This window comes from Asparagus officinalis, chromosome 9 (genome assembly GCF_001876935.1).
Source record: "Asparagus officinalis chromosome 9, Aspof.V1, whole genome shotgun sequence".
In the NCBI taxonomy this organism is placed as follows: domain Eukaryota; kingdom Viridiplantae; phylum Streptophyta; class Magnoliopsida; order Asparagales; family Asparagaceae; genus Asparagus; species Asparagus officinalis.
The window spans coordinates 63,646,744-63,665,057 of NC_033802.1; the positions used below are offsets into that span (position 1 = coordinate 63,646,744).

At 39.6% G+C, this 18,314-nt stretch overlaps 1 protein-coding gene across 1 annotated transcript; it reads right to left on the bottom strand.

The window, feature by feature from the left end:
• Positions 7,775-10,536, bottom strand: LOC109823537 (cation/H(+) antiporter 15-like). Its single transcript, XM_020389816.1, has 3 exons — positions 10,193-10,536; positions 9,090-10,106; positions 7,775-8,995 (listed from the first exon to the last, which is right to left on the bottom strand). The coding sequence occupies exons 1-3, from the start codon at positions 10,427-10,429 to the stop codon at positions 7,775-7,777; spliced, it is 2,475 nt and encodes an 824-aa protein (XP_020245405.1). The 5' UTR covers positions 10,430-10,536.

Below are 18,314 nucleotides of genomic sequence, written 5' to 3' on the forward strand. Positions count from 1 at the left end.
GTCACTAGAATATTTGCTCTTGACAGATGCCGGAGAATCGGAGTGCTATGAGGAGGCTATGCAAGTTAGTGAATCTCAGCAGTGGGAGCAGGCAATGCAAGAAGAGATGGATTCTCTCCACTCGAACGAGACATGGGAGTTAGACCAGCTACTTGCACAGAAAAAAGCCTTACATAATAAATAGGTCTATTGGGTCAAGCAGGAGAGTGATGGAAGCAAGAGGTACATAGCCAGATTAGTTGTGAAAGGGTTCCAACAGAAGAAAGGAGTGGATTATATTGAGATATTTTACCCCATTGTAAAGCTTACAACTATTAGAGTGGTGTTAAGCTTAGTAGCTGCTGAAAATCTCTACGTTGAGCAGTTGGATGTGAAGACTGTCTTTCTTCATGGTGACTTGGATGAATGAATCTACATGAAGCAACATGTTAGCTTCATTGAAGAAGGAAAGGAAGAGATGGTGTGTAAGCTCAAGAAGAGCTTGCACGGTTTGAAACAGGCTCCGAGGTAGTGGTACAAGAAGTTCGACAACTTCATGCAGAGCAATGGCTATGGAAGATATAATTTAGATCATTGTTGCTATTTTAAGATGTTCGAGACCAGCTATATCATGTTATTATTGTATGTTGATGACATGTTAGTTGCAGGACCGTGTTTAGAAGAGAGAAACAAATTAAAGAAGCAGTTAGCAAAGAAGTTTGCTACCTTGTACAAGTTTTTTGCCAAACACAGTATAAGCCCTTATCCAAGTTAGTGTCCAAATGCAACTTAGTGGATGAGTTGACAAAAAAGCCCTAAGACCTCTCGAGGTTGATTGACAAAAGGTTGAGGAATCCAACATGGTTTCAGGTGGCAGAACACAAGTAAAAGAAACAATCAAAACTGTTTTATTTATTTTTCAATCTTGTAAAATTTGTAAAGCATTTTATTGTTCTTATTACAAGTTTAAATTGATTTTTCACTATATCATAATGCTAATTTAAGTTTTATGGACAGGGTTGAAACGTGTTGGCTACTAATAAAGTCTCGGTAGATGAGCACCTTGCCTTTGGATCAATCACCAGAAGATGTTGATAGAAACTTTCAAGATGAAATGTTAAGTGCTAGCTAGAATAAAAAGCATGCATATTGCTTATGACATGTATCAAAGCACATATTTTGTTCCTAACCCCTATAAAAAGTCTCTTGAGTTGCATTTGCAAATGTATTCTACTATTGTCAAAAATACTGATGCAATGTGCTGGAAAAGATCTCCATCTGATGATCTCAGAGATTCAACTTTTGATGGGTAATGCTACATGAAAAGATTTTAGCATTTTGAAGAAAATATTGGGTAATGGCTAGATTTTATGTTCTGATTGATATTGAAAAATCGACCTGATTACAATTACGACTTTCTGTTTGAAATATCGTTTGCTTAATTGCAGAAGGCAGTTTTTAATACTTTGATCTCTCTTTTATGGCTACGGTTCTTTTTCTTCTCTTGTAAGCGCAGGTTGAGATTTGCTGTAAGTTTCCATAAATTTTAATCATACCTTTTTGTTTCAAGAAATCCTTAGATTATATATATGTAATATAGAAGAAAAAAAGGAACATCCTTGATGAAATAAAAAATTTTATTGAAAAGAGATGTATATGAAAGATTGTTCAAACTGAAAAATATAGAGAATTTATGTTCCGAAAAAACATAATTTGCAATGCATGCATGCTTAAGGACTTAGATCAGAACTAACTATAGAATCTAACCTTTAAATTAAAACCAAGGATGATTTGAGCTGGGTTTGTAGAAAAGTATCCAATGATCTGTTGCGCGCAGCGGAAATTTCGGCAGCACTTCGGCAGCACAACAAGAGAGTCAGATCGCAATAAGAATTCCCGTCTCACAAAAGAAACAAGAATCTGAAGCGAATATCTCAACAAAGTGAGATATCGGCTCTTCCTCTCATCAGTTCTAGGACTGACCTGTCGAGGGATCCTAAAAGCTATTACAAATCACACAAAAATAGTACAACCAATTTTTACGTGGTTCGGCAAATTGTCTACGTCCACAGGGAGAGGATGGGGAGATTTCACTATATGGAGGAGAAATACAACGGGTTACAACTCACAAAATCACTCAAATATAACCCTAACCAAAGCTCTCAACTCTCTCACAATATCTCCCTCTCAAAGTGCTCAAAACAATGCTAATTCTCTCCTATTCTCTCCTTCAATTGTTCCATATATATAGAAATCCTAAAATCATAAACATACTAGGAATTCTAAACCAAAAGCCAAATCAAATTAGGAATCCTAATAACCTATTACCAAAATAGATTAGGAATCCTAAACCAAAATAGATTAGGAATCCAACAATTCTCCACCTCGGCGAAGTGTTCCCAACACTGAGCTGACACCAACATGAGCATCAATGTGTCGTCTTTCTAAACTCGGCTGCACCAATATGATTGCCTACGTACCCCCTCTCCCAAGGGATTAAGCCGCCCGTAGTTCATCCAAATGGCCGTCAACAGCCTCAACAATCACGAATGTGCAACAAGTTTCGACAATGATCAAACTTGTTGCTCGGAACCACCTTAGTGAGCATATCCGCCGGATTATCCTTTGTGTGGACTTTCACAATCTTCACATCGCCATCTTCAAGAACATCCCGAACGAAGTGATAACGGACGTCAATGTGCTTCGTCCTCGCATAAAAAACCTGATTATTCGCCAAATAGATAGCACTCATGCTATCACAATGAATGGTGACGGACCGCTGCGATATACCAAGTTCTTCCAAAAGTCCTCGAAGCCAAATAGCCTCCTTCACAGCCTCCGTAACCGCCATATACTCTGCCTCCGTCGTAGACCAAGCCACCGGCGCACGGGTCAAAGTAAACACATATCCTGTAGTAGACCGATGCTTATCCAAATCCCTGGTATAATCCGAATCAACATATCAAATGCACAACTGCCCACCTGTAGTGTCCCGCTCATAAACCAAACCAACATTGAACGTACCTCGAATGTACCTCAAAATCCATCTCACGGTGTCCCAATGACCCACTCCTGGATCGTGCATGTATCTCGACACTATGCTCACCGCCTGTGACAAATCCGGCCTCGTACATACCATCGCGTACATCAAGCTGCCAACTGCACTCGCATATATAGTCTTCGTCATCAACTCACGATCTTCAACTGACTTCGGTGAAAGACCAGCTGAAAGCTTCAAATGGGCTCCCAATGGTACACTAACTGGCTTCGTATCCATGCTAACATGGAATCGCTGTAGAACCTTCTTCAAATAAGCCACATGTGTCAAACAAATTCTGCCCTTCTTCACCCAAGTCTTTCATCTCAAACTCATTTGATAGCTGAACTTTCAATTCATCTATAGCCGACCTGGAAATAGAGGCAACCAACATGTCGTCGACATAGAGCAACAAATAAATGTACGCACCTCCTTTCAACTTGCGAAAATATACGCAAGGATCAAACTGGCTCCGAGTGTACGAATGACCAAGCATAAAACCATCAAATCGCCTATACCACTGTCGAGGAGACTGTTTCAAACTGTATAGCAATTTCTTCAATCTGCAAACCAACTTATCTTTCCCTGCAGCTCGGAATCCCAATGGCTGAGTCATATATATTTCTTCATCAAGATCACCATGAAGAAATGTTGTCTTCACATCCAACTGATCTAACTCTAAACCATACTGTGTCACCAAAGCTAGCAAAATCCGAATCGAAGAGTGCTTCACCACCGGAGAGAAAACCTTATTATAGTCAATACCTTCCTCCTGTGCATAGCCCTTCGCAACCAACCTAGCCTTGAACCTCACTAGAGTGCCCTCAATGCCCTCCTTCTTCGTGTATACCCACTTGTAACCAATCGCCTTTCGTCCCTTTGGAAGCTCAACAAGCTCTCATGTATCGTTCTTATGAAGAGACTTCATCTCCTCCTGCATAGCCACCTGCCACGAATCAGCCTCCGAACTTTGTTCGGCCTCTCTGAATGTAGTAGACACCATTTCATTGATACTCTCCACCGGAAGTGCATACGCAACTGTGTCGGCATACCGTGCTGGCATCTGTATGTTTCTCCTCTGTCTCCGAACCCCAATAGAATCCTGAACCTGAGCCGTCGGTTCCTGATCCTGCACATTTATACTCGTATCCTCCGTGTTACCGTCGTGCTCGCCTGGCGTCACCTCAGTCGGCACCTGCATGGATATTGTACCATCTGGACAATGTAGAGCTGCATCGATCTCCACCACCTGCGATATCTCCTCCGTCGGGTCGCTCTCCACCTGATGAGAGCTGGGAAGCTTCAAGATAGAAGCCTCATCAAACGTGACATCCCTACTCAGCACAATCTTCTTATCCACTGGATCCCAAAGCTTGTATCCCTTGACACCACGCTTGAATCCTACAAATATGGCCTTCCTAGCTCGAGGTTCTAATTTATCAGTTCTAACATGATAATATGCATGGCACCCAAATACCTTGAGCTGGTCATAGTCATGTGCTGGCTTTCCTGACCATATCTCCATAGGGGTTTTCCCCTTAATCGCAGATGAAGGCAGCCTATTAATGAGGTGGCTCGCATATGTAAGTGCCTCAGCCCAAAAGATCTTCTCCAAACCACTCTGCGATAATAAACATCGGATCTTCTCTAGTAAAGACCGATTCAACCTCTCTGCCACCCCATTTTGCTGTGGTGTATGACTAACCGTGAAGTGTCTTTCTATGCCCTCGTCTCGACATAGCTGCAAAAAGGGGTCTGAAGTATACTCTCTACCGTTGTCGGATCACAACGTCTTGATCTTTCTCCCAGTCTGCAGTTCTAATCTCTTCTTCCACTCCAGGAATATATCTAGGACTTCACTCTTCTTTGTCATGGTGTACACCCAACATCGCCTAGAATAGTCATCAACGAACGTGACGAACCAATATCGACCACCAAGTGATGCAGTATTGGTGGGACCCCAAACGTCTGTGTGCACGTAGTCCAGGATGCCCCTCGTCTGATGAATGGCAGTCCCGAACTTCACCTTAGTCTTCTTGCCAAGAACACAGTGCTCATAGAACTCAATCTTCCCACTCTTGGCTCCTTTCAATAGCCCCTGCTTGCACAATGCCTGCAGTGACTTTTCACCTGTATGCCCCAACCTATAGTGCCAAAGTCTACTCATGTCCGTTTCTGAAATAGCCGAAGCAACCTGGCCAATCTCGGTGCTTCCCTTCAGATAATACAAATTCCGATTACGGACTCCCTTCATCACCACCAATGATCCCTTAGTAACTTTCGCTATAGCGTTTTCGAAAGTCACCTTGAATCCCTTCGCCTCCAAAGCTCCAACTGAGATAAGATTTTTCTTCAGTTGAGGAATAAATCTCACCTCCTTCAACTCACGGACTACTCCATCGTGCATCCTAATCTGCACTGTACCTATCCCACAAATGCCACAGGATTGATCATTTCCCATAACAACAACACCCACATCGAGTCTCTCGAACGATGCAAACCACTCTCGCCTAGGGGTCACATGATAAGTAGCGCCGGAATCAAGCATTCAATCTGATGCATCCACATGGTTCACCTCCGGAGTAATCAATAGAGAAAAGCACGAATCATCAGAATCATCGCCTTTTGTAACGTTCACCTCATTGGCCTTCGGGCCCTTTTTCTTGCCATTCTCCTTCTCCTTGAGCTTCGGGCAGTCTCTCTTCCAATGTCCCTGCTCCTTGCAGAATGCATATTGGTTCTTTGTTAATTGGTGACGGCCTCTAGACTTTGACCTTTCTCTATTACCACCTTTCGGATATGGGCTTCTACCTCTCGTCGACAAGGCCTCGCCTGAAGTACTAGTGCGGGAAGTCTCATTGTCCTTCCTCCTCAAATCATAGTTCGTCAAAGCGTTAGTTACTTCACTATAACTGATAGAATATCTCACATTTAACAAAGTGAGCACAAATGTATCATACTCCTCATCCGGTAAGGAGCCTAACAAAATAATCGCCTTGTACTCATCCGATATCTTCTCATCAACATTCGCTAAGTCTGACAACAACTTAGTGTAGTTGTTCACATGAGCCGCAAGCGAGGTGCCTCTGGACATCTGAAATCTGAAGAGTCTTCGCAACAAGTGCAACCTGTTCTCAACACTCTTTGTGAGATACTTATTGTTGAGAATTTCCCACATCTTCATCGCAGACGTCACCCCAATCACATCATACTTCAGCTCCTGTTCCAAACAGGACCTGATCACCCCACAAGCATTCCTATTCATTTTCTCCCATACCGCCTCATCATATTTAGGTGGCCTCTCATGGACCATGATGGTCTCTTCCAAATTCTGAGCATTGAGCGCATCCTGTACGTCGCTCATCCACAAACCAAAATTGATACCACACTAATTTTGGTGTTTTGAAAACCAACTTGTATTGTACCCGCCATCGATTTGCTGCTTTCACCTTCTTCTCCCATTGCGAACTAACTCCAAATTGTAGAGAAAGAATAAATTTGATAGAATTAGGAACCACCCAACTGAACCCTAGATCGGATTCCAAATAGATCTCCTATCCACACGAGGAAAGCGAAATCTCCAACGGAAACTCCTAATACTATCTCCACCGAAGCCTAGAACTCCAAGAACCAAGCTTCACACAAAAAACTTCCTCCACCAAATCCAAAACACCCTAGATCTGAAATCTGGGCTCTGATGCCACTTGTTGCGCGCAGCGGAAATTTCGGCAGCACTTCGGCAGCACAACAAGAGAGTCGGATCGCAATAAGAATTCCCGTCTCACAAAGGAAACAAGAATCTGAAGCGAATATCTCAACAAAGTGAGATATCGGCTCTTCCTCTCATCAGTTCTAGGACTGACCTGTCGAGGGATCCTAAAAGCTATTACAAATCACACAAAAGCAGTACAACCAATTTTTACGTGATTCGGCAAATTGTCTACGTCCACGGGGAGAGGATGGGGAGATTTCACTATATGGAGGAGAAATACAACGGGTTACAACTCACAAAATCACTCAAATATAACCCTAACCAAAGCTCTCAACTCCCTCACAATATCTCTCTCTCAAAGTGCTCAAAACAATGCTAATTCTCTCCTATTCTCTCCTTCAATTGTTCCATATATATAGAAATCCTAAAATCATAAACATACTAGGAATTCTAAACCAAAAGCCAAATCAAATTAGGAATCCTAATAACCTATTACCAAAATAGATTAGGAATCCTAAACCAAAATAGATTAGGAATCCAACATGATCTATCTATGAACAGCAGTAATCAAGGACCCAAAAACTTTCATATATGGGTGTCAAATGTGGAAGTTTTTTCTTTTTCGTTGGTTTGGTAACCTTTGTAGTATAATTCATGTATCGTCTGTGTGCAAGCTGAAAAAATTGGGCTTCAGATCAAGAACTATATATAGCGAAGTCTAAAAGTTGATGAAATCTGATCTAGGGATTACATGCCAAATTTCTTCTGGCCTGTTCAAACTAATTGTAGAAAGTTGATCAGATAAAATATCTGGATTCGTGCACAGGATTGTTACCACTCTTTGCATATAATATAGCAATTTAAATCCTGAATAAGACAATTCTAAAACATTAATGAAATCTGATAATTTGCAAAACAATGGAGATACTTTGCATCAAACCCCTACAATCTTGCCGGCCAAAAGACATTTCAATTTGGTACTGTTACAGTTAGCTGAAACTATCATTTTTACATTCTAACACAACAGCTTAACGCAGCAATCGACTTCATGTGAATTTCTCATTATATTGTTGCACCACCAACACCGACATCCCCTCACCGACATCCGTCGATGCAAGCAAGTCTCCTATCGGCCCAAGCTCCGGACGCTCCATCCACTCTGTCAGTCCTGCAGTCAATGGGGATGCCCCCTGTGACCTCCCCACGATGTACAAATCACATCTACAATCAATCGACCTGATTATCGCCACAGTCTCCTCGCTACTATTCACTACCATCTCCACATACTCGATAGATTCATTACCCATGTTTTTCACCCAGAACTCACTTACATACTCTTCATCAGAAATCTGATTTTTATCGACCTCCGAATTACCTATGTCGATGATGCTTGAATGTAGTAATAGTTCATTCGTATCACCATATGAAAACAGTGATGGTGAGATACTTGTTGCTTCTCCAGCAACTTGTTCACCAGGGACAAACCTCATCACGGTGAGGGTGACAGCAGGGTGCTCCGCCATCCTCCACGCATAGGAAAGCGCCTCGCGGTCGTCAGGGCCACCGAAAAATAGAAGGACGATATGTCGTTTGGTGTAGAGACTGGCTTTTCCTGCAAGCTTAGGGGTTGTCAGGCCACGGTCGACGAGGATAGCAACGGAGCAGGGCGCGCAGTCGAGGACGTTCTGATTTACACTACGGATGGAGAGATTGGCTGCATCATCGAATGTCTGGAGCTTGTCGAAAGGTAAGATAATGATGGAGGAACGCTTTTCTTCCGCAAGGGTGCAGATGTTATCGTGCATCATAGAGTACGGAGATATGGCCGTGTGGGCTTGAATGGAGATGCCGCCTGCATGCTGCTCGTAGGTCTCGAAGGTAGTGAAAACGTCTTTCGCTTGAGCCTCATTGTTTTTCATGTTAAAGCCACCGGCCATGGAGGAGTTAGAGTCAGTGTTGTGGGAAATAAGCACGGCAGACTCTCTGCCCGTGAGCTCAATGAGGTGGAGAGAGGCAACAGATATCGGAGATCTCTTCGTAGGGTTAGACATGTCGAGGAGGCCGATCAGAGAAGCGGCGTTGTTGTTGGAGTGGGCACAGGCGATCATTCGGAGCTCTTCATTGGGCTTCACGCTCATAAGAGATCGCTCTTTGTACTCGATGATGTTCTTCAATGGCTTATATGATGCTGACACCAACGGCATCATCAATGCTGTCATCAGGACGGACATCACCACGACAATTGCAAACGTCTCTTGGGCGATGATCTGTGACAAATCAAACCAGACAATGATCATTAGAAAGAAACTGAAATGCCCAATCTTAGTCATTATTCAGAACAACTTTAGCATTTATGCATACATCTTTATCCCTTGCGACGTTGAGGAGGATTATTTCGGAAAGGCCAGGGGAGTTCATGAGGAAACCGAGGGAGAGACCTTCGGACAGGGGCATACCAAAGTATGAAGATGCCAGTGTCGTGGTAACCACTTTTGCGAAGCTCGAGAGGATGAAGATGAAGATGAGGATGGCAATAATATCAGAGTGCTCCATCGTTGATAAATCAGTCCTGAACCCGCTAGCACTAAAGTATATTGGCAGGATTAATCCTGTAACAAAAGTCTCCAATCTCTCAACCAGTGCAGTACCATGGGTTCCATATGGAAACATCAGTCCATAAATGAATGCCCCAAAAACACCATGAACGCCGATGAAATCAGTTACGTATGCAGATACCATCACCCCCATGATGACCACGCCCAGGTCTATATCGCTCATAGGCTCTCCTTCCGGCGTCCTGTCCACGAGCCATTTTAATACCGGTCGCACCAAGACAACGCAGATGATAAAGAAGCCCAGGCTCGACAGCAAGATGTAGAGGAATGGTAGGCCGTCCATCCCTTTATCGGCTCTCATAGTTCCTGAGAGTACAGCGACAAGGGCAAGCAACACCCAAGAGAACAGATCGTTGATGACAGAGGACAATATGGAAACTCGACCGACCTCTGTGTTCAGAAGCTTGAGATCTCTAAGGACTCGAGCGAGCACAGGAAATGTAGTGATTGATAGAGCCAGAGCGAGATAGACATAAAAGGCATTGTTCTTTTTTTCTTCAAGGAAATAGCCGCGAAAGAGGTAGGCAGCAGTCAAGGTGATCGCAAAAGGAAGCACAATGCTAATCGCTCCGATAGCCATTACTTTCTTCTTCATTTGCCTTAGCACATTTATGTCCATCTCAACTCCAACCATGAACACAAAGCAAAGTAGGCCACAGTTACCCATCGACGACAGTATGCTGATGCTTCTTGGTGGAAAGAAATGAGCCTGAAATCCTTGAAAGAATTTTCCCACAAAAGATGGTCCCAGCAGCATCCCTGCCTGCATTTGTAAATGTCAAAAATCATCATCTATCAAAATTTAATATTGAAATAAGAAAAATATGATACTTGTTTGCATCAACATACTAGGATCTCAGCGAGGACCATAGGCTGGCCAAAGGGTTTCAAGATAGCATTAAGAGTGCGACTGGTCAGCGTTATTATAAGGAGTTGGATAAGGAAAAGAGGGAGAGAGTATCTTAGAGGATCGTCGTCAAGCCATATTCCATTGGTGATGATCATATAAGGGGAGAAACACTCTAGCTCTACACTAGGAGTTGTCGAATTCAACACGCTATTGTTCATCTCTGAGGCTTGAGCCATTTGAGCACGAAGACTGCTAGCTTCTGCTCAACAAAAGAAGAAGAAAGCTGGAATAAATTTGATATGGAATTGAAAAAGAAAGAATGAGAGGATTAGAATTTATATTGAAGATTAAGATGAAAGGAATCGGTTGTCCAGTTATCGAGATAGCTGTTGAGAGATCTGTTAACCGAATATACGCCTTTATTAGAAAGGAAAAACTGTATTTCTATGTTTCTCTAATATTAGCAACTATTTAGCGTTGATCAACAGAAAAACAGAAATATTTGTAGAGGTAAGGTTAAGTGGCATTGGCTAAATATGGAGTTTGTGTTGGATATTTTTAAAGAAAAGGCAATTTTGCCTTAATAAATTCTAATAAATTTTTGTAATTAAAATATGCAATTAAAATATGTTTTAATGTGTTTTAATTTGTAATTAAAATGGGCATAATGACTATACATTATGACGAACGTTACGAAATTTATTGAGAGATTTTGTAACGGCTCTTTTCAACCCCTATATAAACAACATATGTTGAGCTCAAGAAATATGAAGAAAAATGTGGAAAACTTATCTTGTTTTCTTTTCTCCTCTACATATCATTTTCATCTATACTTTAGTTTTACTTTATGGGTAACTTCTTCATCTGAGCTGAAGCTCTGCACTCTCGCCCGAGTGCAGAGGCCGGGCCGTTTCCGGGGGTTTTTACCGCTAGGGGAGAAGGGATCATCTGCGCCAGGGCGATAGGCGGGTCCTCAATCTTCTAGGGCAGTGTTTACACGACTGCTCCCGTCAGGCCTGTTTCTCTAATTTATATTATCTATCTTTGATGTATTATTTATTTAATTTTCGGGTTTAAATTCATGCTATAATCTTTATTTATTTGATAAATTCCCAACAATCTAGAAGATTGAGAATTCATAGTTGTTATTTTTTTTAAAAAAAAAATTAAAAAATACTGTTCATCAACAGTTTACTGTTCACCTGGGAATTTACTGTTCGTAAGCATCATGGTAATTTTTTTATTTACTGTTCATTTAAAAAATTACTGCTTAAAAAAAAATTATTGCTAATTGCTTGATTATCTATTAATTGTTTAAAAAAAATCAGTTTTGGTACTGTTCATTCGAGATGGTTACTGTTCATCCGAATTAAAAAAAAATTATTGCTACTAAATTGCTTATCTATTAATTAAACTTTTGCTTAAAAAAAATTTTACTGTTCATAAAAAAAACAGAGTTTAATTTTATTTAAAAACATTACTGTTCATTTAAAACAGTTTTTAATGTTTTAAAAAAAATTACTGTTCATTCATTTTAATGAATGTTACTGTTCATTTAAAAAAAAGGAACGTTACTATTTATTTATTTTTAAGAATGTTAATGCTCATTTATAAAAATGTCGTTACTGTTCATTTTTAAAAATGACGTTACTGTTCATTTATTTATTTAAAAAGAAACGTTATTGTTAATTTAAAAACAGTTTTAATGTTCATTTAAAAAAAAACCTGCTTAATGCTTACATATAACACTGTTCATCAGAGAATTATTATTATTTTTTATTTCATAAAAATACAATTACTGTTCTATGAAAATTTGGTTTCTAAAAGCCTAGTTTATATTTGTTAGAATCATCTAAAGCCTACCCTTATTCCCTTGTGCTAGTGAATATGCTCGCATTTGAAACATGCTATAAATTTGTAGCAATGCACATTTTTATTCTTGAAAATTTCATAGCATGGTTTTGACAAGAATAAAGAGAACAAACTATGGATGCATAAATGCTTTGAAATATCTGGATTTTTTCAGGGTTTAATGCTTTTATTTCTTTAACCTATCAATATGGTACCTTCTATTATTAATAATTCCATACTTTAGTGTATTTATGCATCTAATAAGCTTAGTACAGAAGGTGGTAAAAGTGAATGCAGATTTGTTCAGCAACTTAAGTGGCAGTTGTCTGCAGCAGATGAGTTTTTACTCTCAAGACATGAAAATCATGAGGTTCGAACATCAATAGGTAAACCCCTCCTCGGCCTTATCCATCATATGTTTGCAGTATAATTGCTAGGCAATTTAAATGATTGCACGAAATAATTTAAAGTTTCTATATACTGTTAAGGAACAAAAACTCATTGAGTGAACCGATTTAAGTTTTCTTGGATTAGTTGGTGTCTAAGGCAAGGTTTAAGGGTTGCGTAACGCACTCTGCAAGGAACGAGGTACTTAATTGATCTTTGATCAACCTCTATTACTATCCTTACCTGGCTAACTACCCGGGTAAAACTTTAATCTTTTCACTTTAGGAGTTTTTGGTTTGGAATAAGAGGACCGGAATTATGAGAAAAATTCATATGCATTTATTTAATTACGCTTCTTGCATCATATATTGCCTAATGATAAATGATCAATATATGAGCGAACAAATCAAAGAGGTGCATTTTTTAAAATTCTATTTTATATGGTGGATTATATTTCAAATCTTCAAATGTAAAGTTCATCATTTTTATTGCATTTTGATGAATATTGCAATAAATGTTCATATGTCTTTTTAGATAACTTGCATTTGTTACATGATTAATTACAAGGTTTTATGCAAGAATACACTTGAAAAATTTAAAGCACGTATGTACAAATATTATTATTATTATTATTTGTATAAGAGGTGGTACTAGAAAATGGCAACATAAATTTAGAAGGTCTCTTTTGTAGACAACCAATTTAAATTTGGAAGGTCTCATTTGTAGGCAACCGATTTAAATTTGGACGGTCTCCTTTGTAGGCAACCAATTTGTAACCTCTTATAATAGAATAATTTAAAAATTTTATGCATTTGAATTATGAAGTATGAAATATATTTTAAGATACGAAAATATATTTTAAGATACAAAATCCTATTATGCTTTGCATGTATATATTATTAATTTCATTCATGTATGTGCATATGCATAACTGCAGAATTTTTAGTTCCACATTAGTTTGAAATGTTCAGATATTAAGGTCAATCTCTTCAGACATAGACTATGATCTTTTATGATCATAGATCATGACCTAATGTCAATTTCAAACAATATGATGGACTAATTACAAAATAAGAACTTGATAAATAAATACAACGCCTGCTAGGCAAAGTTATGATTCTAGACTTTGTAAAGTCTGTGAAAAGAATCTTGATGACCCTTTGACTAAGGGATTATCCAGGAGTGTGGTTCTGGATTCATCGAGGGAGATGGGGTTAAGCCCATAGATGAGGTCACTGACAGCGGCAACCCAACCCTTATTTGGAGACGTAGTCCCAATGTCGGTTCAATGTGGTAGAAACAAGCTGGACTAGTGACACTCGTGTGGAGCATCGACCTAGATATATTTATATATCATTATGTAGCATTTGCTACTACCCCTTCTCTATGATGACGATGCTCTTATGATACAGCTGGCTAGGCTGAGTTTTACTCTTAATAAGTCCAACGCGTGTATTGTGGGGGGTATTAAATAAACAGCTGTAGTACCCTTTGAGGACTTACCTACGTGAGAGGAACCGTGATGGCCGCGGTTAGGGGGGGCTGGGCTAACCCCTAGAAACTCTCATGAGTCGGTTTATTGTGAGCATGGCCTTTAACGCTCAACCCGCTTTGCTCAATAGATGAAGCGTATTGTGTGTGTTTTCATCAATACCTGATTAAAGGGGCCTAATTCAAGGCCTAGTCCATTATGTCCCTCAGGTGGCGATGAACTCACTAAGGAAAGGTTCAAAGCCGAAAGCTACCTTTCCCGAATTCACGATACGTAAGGTTGCCCAACCTATATTTATTTTATGATTTCTTGATTTATTTATTGATTATTGATTACTGAGTTTTCAGTTAATATTGCCTTTTGGGGGGGACTGTTGGATATTTTTAAAGAAAAGGCAATTTTGCCTTAATGAATTCTAATAAATTTTTGTAATTAAAATATGCAATTAAAATATGTTTTAATGTGTTTTAATTTGTAATTAAAATGGGCATAATGACTATACATTATGACGAACGTTACGAAATTTATTGAGGGATTTTGTAACGGCTCTTTTCAACCCCTATATAAACAACATATGTTGAGCTCAAGAAACATGAAGAAAAATGTGGAAAACTTATCTTGTTTTCTTTTCTCCTCTACATATCATTTTCATCTATACTTTAGTTTTACTTTATGGGCAACTTCTTCATCTGAGCTGAAGCTCTGCACTCTCGCCCGAGTGCAGAGGCCGGGCCGTTTCCGGGGGTTTTTACCGCTAGGGGAGAAGGGATCATCTGCGCCAGGGCGATAGGCGGGTCCTCAATCTTCTAGGGCAGTGTTTACACGACTGCTCCCGTCAGGCCTGTTTCTCTAATTTATATTATCTATCTTTGATGTATTATTTATTTAATTTTCAGGTTTAAATTCATGCTATAATCTTTATTTATTTGATAAATTCCCAACAGTTTGTACCAGGATTGATGCACTGTACCCCTGATGGTTTTGGTCCATCAGGTCGATCTTAACTGTAATCTTGTTTGAGACGACTGAAACTTATAAATCTTTTTCTTTATTTTTCTTTTGGCATACACTAGGAAAAATAGTTATCATTATTACTTTTTAGGGAAAAATGCTTCCAGCCCCCAAAACACAAGAAAACGTGCTTCTCCCCTCCCAAGACTTTTTCAAAGGGTGCTTTGCCCCCAAAATGCTCCGCGATTTTCTTCCATCCTCAAAACGAATCCCCAGGCGTAACTCCGTTTAAACCCCTCACGAAATGCCCAAAATATCCTTCGCAGCCTGTGTTCGTCGCCCTCTCACGTCGGAAACATGGAGTTTTGACTGTAGGTATTAAATGGTGATTAGAATGCCCTTTTTTGGGGGGAGGGAATTCCTATTTCCCTCCAAAATTATCACCAGATATATTCCCCTTCCAGCCGTAATAAAATCGTTGAGTTCCTTCCCATTCTATTACCCCAACTAATCTGTTCCTTCCACTTAATTCTCCTCAATAAAAGCCTCTTCGATTCTTCAACTACTCCCAGTAATAAAATGGCGGATGGATCTCTTCTATGCGTGGTAACGAAGACAAAAAGCAACAAAAATGGTGACGGTGTATTCGTCGTTATCAAATAGAATACAGAAATAATCAGCTTGAAATATCAAGTGTCGGAAAGGCTTAAAATACCAATACAATCTCTTTCACTGAAGTTCATATGCGAAAGGGAAAAGAAATTCAGCGGAAAGGCTTAAAATACCAATACAATCTCTTTCACTGAAGTTCATATGCGAAAGGGAAAAGAAATTCAGTATTTCAATTGAGTTCATATGCGAAAGGGAAAAGAAATTCAGTATTTCAATTGACAATAACGATGACTTAAATTTGATGTTTGAGTATTGTCGGCGTAATGGATTTACAAACGCGAATTTGTATGCTACCTTCGCTGGGGAATCCTCAACTTCGCAGAACACGCAGACTACACTGGAAAATACATAGGAATCACACTCCAGATTTTCTTATGAGTTCACTGATAGGTTTTTCCATTAGTTGTTAACCTTATGCATTGGTTGCTTAGGTAATGAGTTGGTTGTCAAGGTTAGGTTAAGGACTGGTTTTTAAGGTTATTTGTTAGCTGTTACATACACTAGTTGGTTGCTATGATAAGGTGTTTGATGTTAAGTATATGCGTTTGTTGTTAAGGTCACGAGTCTGTCCTTAAGTATAAGGGTTAGTTGTTAAGGATATGTGTTGGTTGTTACGTTTATGAGTTCGTTATTAAGGTTATCAGTTCGTTGCTGAGGCCATGTATTTTTATTACTACTTCAGGACAATACTAACAGAAAATTCACGATGCACAGATACCACGTTCACCCAAACCTGTAATGATGAGCGTATTCCTAATGACAACCCCACCGACGACTCGATCATGCTGCTGGAAGACATGCTTAACCACCAAACAAAGATCCCAACTGAGTGGCACACCTCCATACATGAAGTTGGTCAGAAGTTTGATAGTGCTGCTGAAGTTAGATTAGCACTTCAATACTATTCAATTGCTAAACAGTTCGAGTATGATTTTTACCACAATGAACAAAGGTGCATAAGAGTCTATTACCGATTCAAGCATACACATGGTTGCCATTGGATGTTGTTTGCTTCCCCGCTCAGAAATTCGTAAGTGGCTCCCTTCAATGAGATTGTACAATAACAAGACAGTTAAGATTCATAAGTGGTAAAAACCATGTGTGTGCTTGAATCGGCAATAGACTCTTATGCGCCTTCGTTCATTATGGTAAAAATCATACTCGAACCGTTTAGCAATTGAATAGTATTGAAGTGCTAATCTAACTTCAGCAGCACTATCAAATTTCTGACCAACTTCACATATGGAGGTGTGCCACTCAGTTGGGATCTTTGTTTGGTGGTTAAGCATGTTTTCCAGCAGCATGATCGAGTCGCTGGTGGGGTGTCATTAGGAATACGCTCATCATTATAGGTTTGGGTGAACGTGGTATCTGTGCACCGCGAATTTTCTATCGGTGTTGTCCTAAAGTAGTAATAAAAATACATAACCTCAGCAACAAACTGATAACCTTAACAACGAACTCATAAACGTAACAGCCAACACATATCCTTAACAACTAACCCTTATACTTAAGGACAGGCTCGTGACCTTAACAACAAACGCATATACTTAACATCAAACACCTTATCATATCAACCAACTAGTATACGTAACAGCGAACAAATAACCTTAACAATCAGTCCTTAACCTAACCTTGACAACCAACTCATTACCTAAGAAACCAATGCATAAGGTTAACAACTAATGGCAAAACCTATCAGTGAACTCATAAGGAAATCTAAAGTGTGATTCCTACGTATTTTCCGGCGTAGTCTGCGTGTTCTGCGAAGTTGAGGATTCCCCAATGGAGGTAGCATACAAATTCGCGTCTGTAAATCCATTACGCCGATAATATTCGAACATCAAATTTAAGTCGTCATTGTCAATTAAAATACTGAATTTCTTTTTCTTTTCGCATATGAACTTCAGTGAAAGAGATTGCATTGGTATTTTAAGCCTTTCTGATACTTGATATTTCAAGCTGATTATTTTTGTATTCTCTTTGATAACGACGAATACACCGTCACCATTTTTGTTGCTTTTTGCCTTCGTTACCACGCATAGAAGAGATCCATCCGCCATTTTATTACATGGAGTAGTTGAAGAATCAAAGAGGCTTTTATTGAGGAGAATTAAGGGGAAGGAACAGATTAGTTGGGGTAATAGAATGGGGGGAACTCAGTGATTTTATTACGACTGGAAGGGGAATATATCTGGTGATAATTTTGGAGGGAAATGGGAATCCCCCCCCCAAAAAAAAAATGGTATTCTAATCACCATTTAATGCTTACAGTTGAAACGTCATGTTTTCGACGTGAGAGGGCGACGAACACATGCTGCGAAGGGTAGTTTAATTGGGTATTTCGTGAGGGGTTTAAACGGAGTTACGACTGGGGATTCGTTTTGGGGGCTGGAAGAAAATCGCGGAGCATTTTGGGGGCAAAGCACTCGTTGAAAAAGTCTTGGGGGGCACGTTTTCTTATGTTTTGGGGGGCTGGAAGCATTTTCCCCTACTTTTTATAGATAGATGAATCGTTTTAAGCCAAGCTACCATCTGAATCATATGAATATTCATATGGTAACTTTAATTTGATTCCGAAGAAAATACCATTTTCATAATGTCATAAGACGAGGAAGCAATTATTTCAACTGATACATTAACGTGTAAATGAATTATTTGCAAAACCAAAGAATCCTTGGACATGGCATGTATGTATAATCAAGCACACCATGTTTACGCTAATTTTATCCACACTTACCAGAAGAAAAGTCAAAATAAGATGAAAT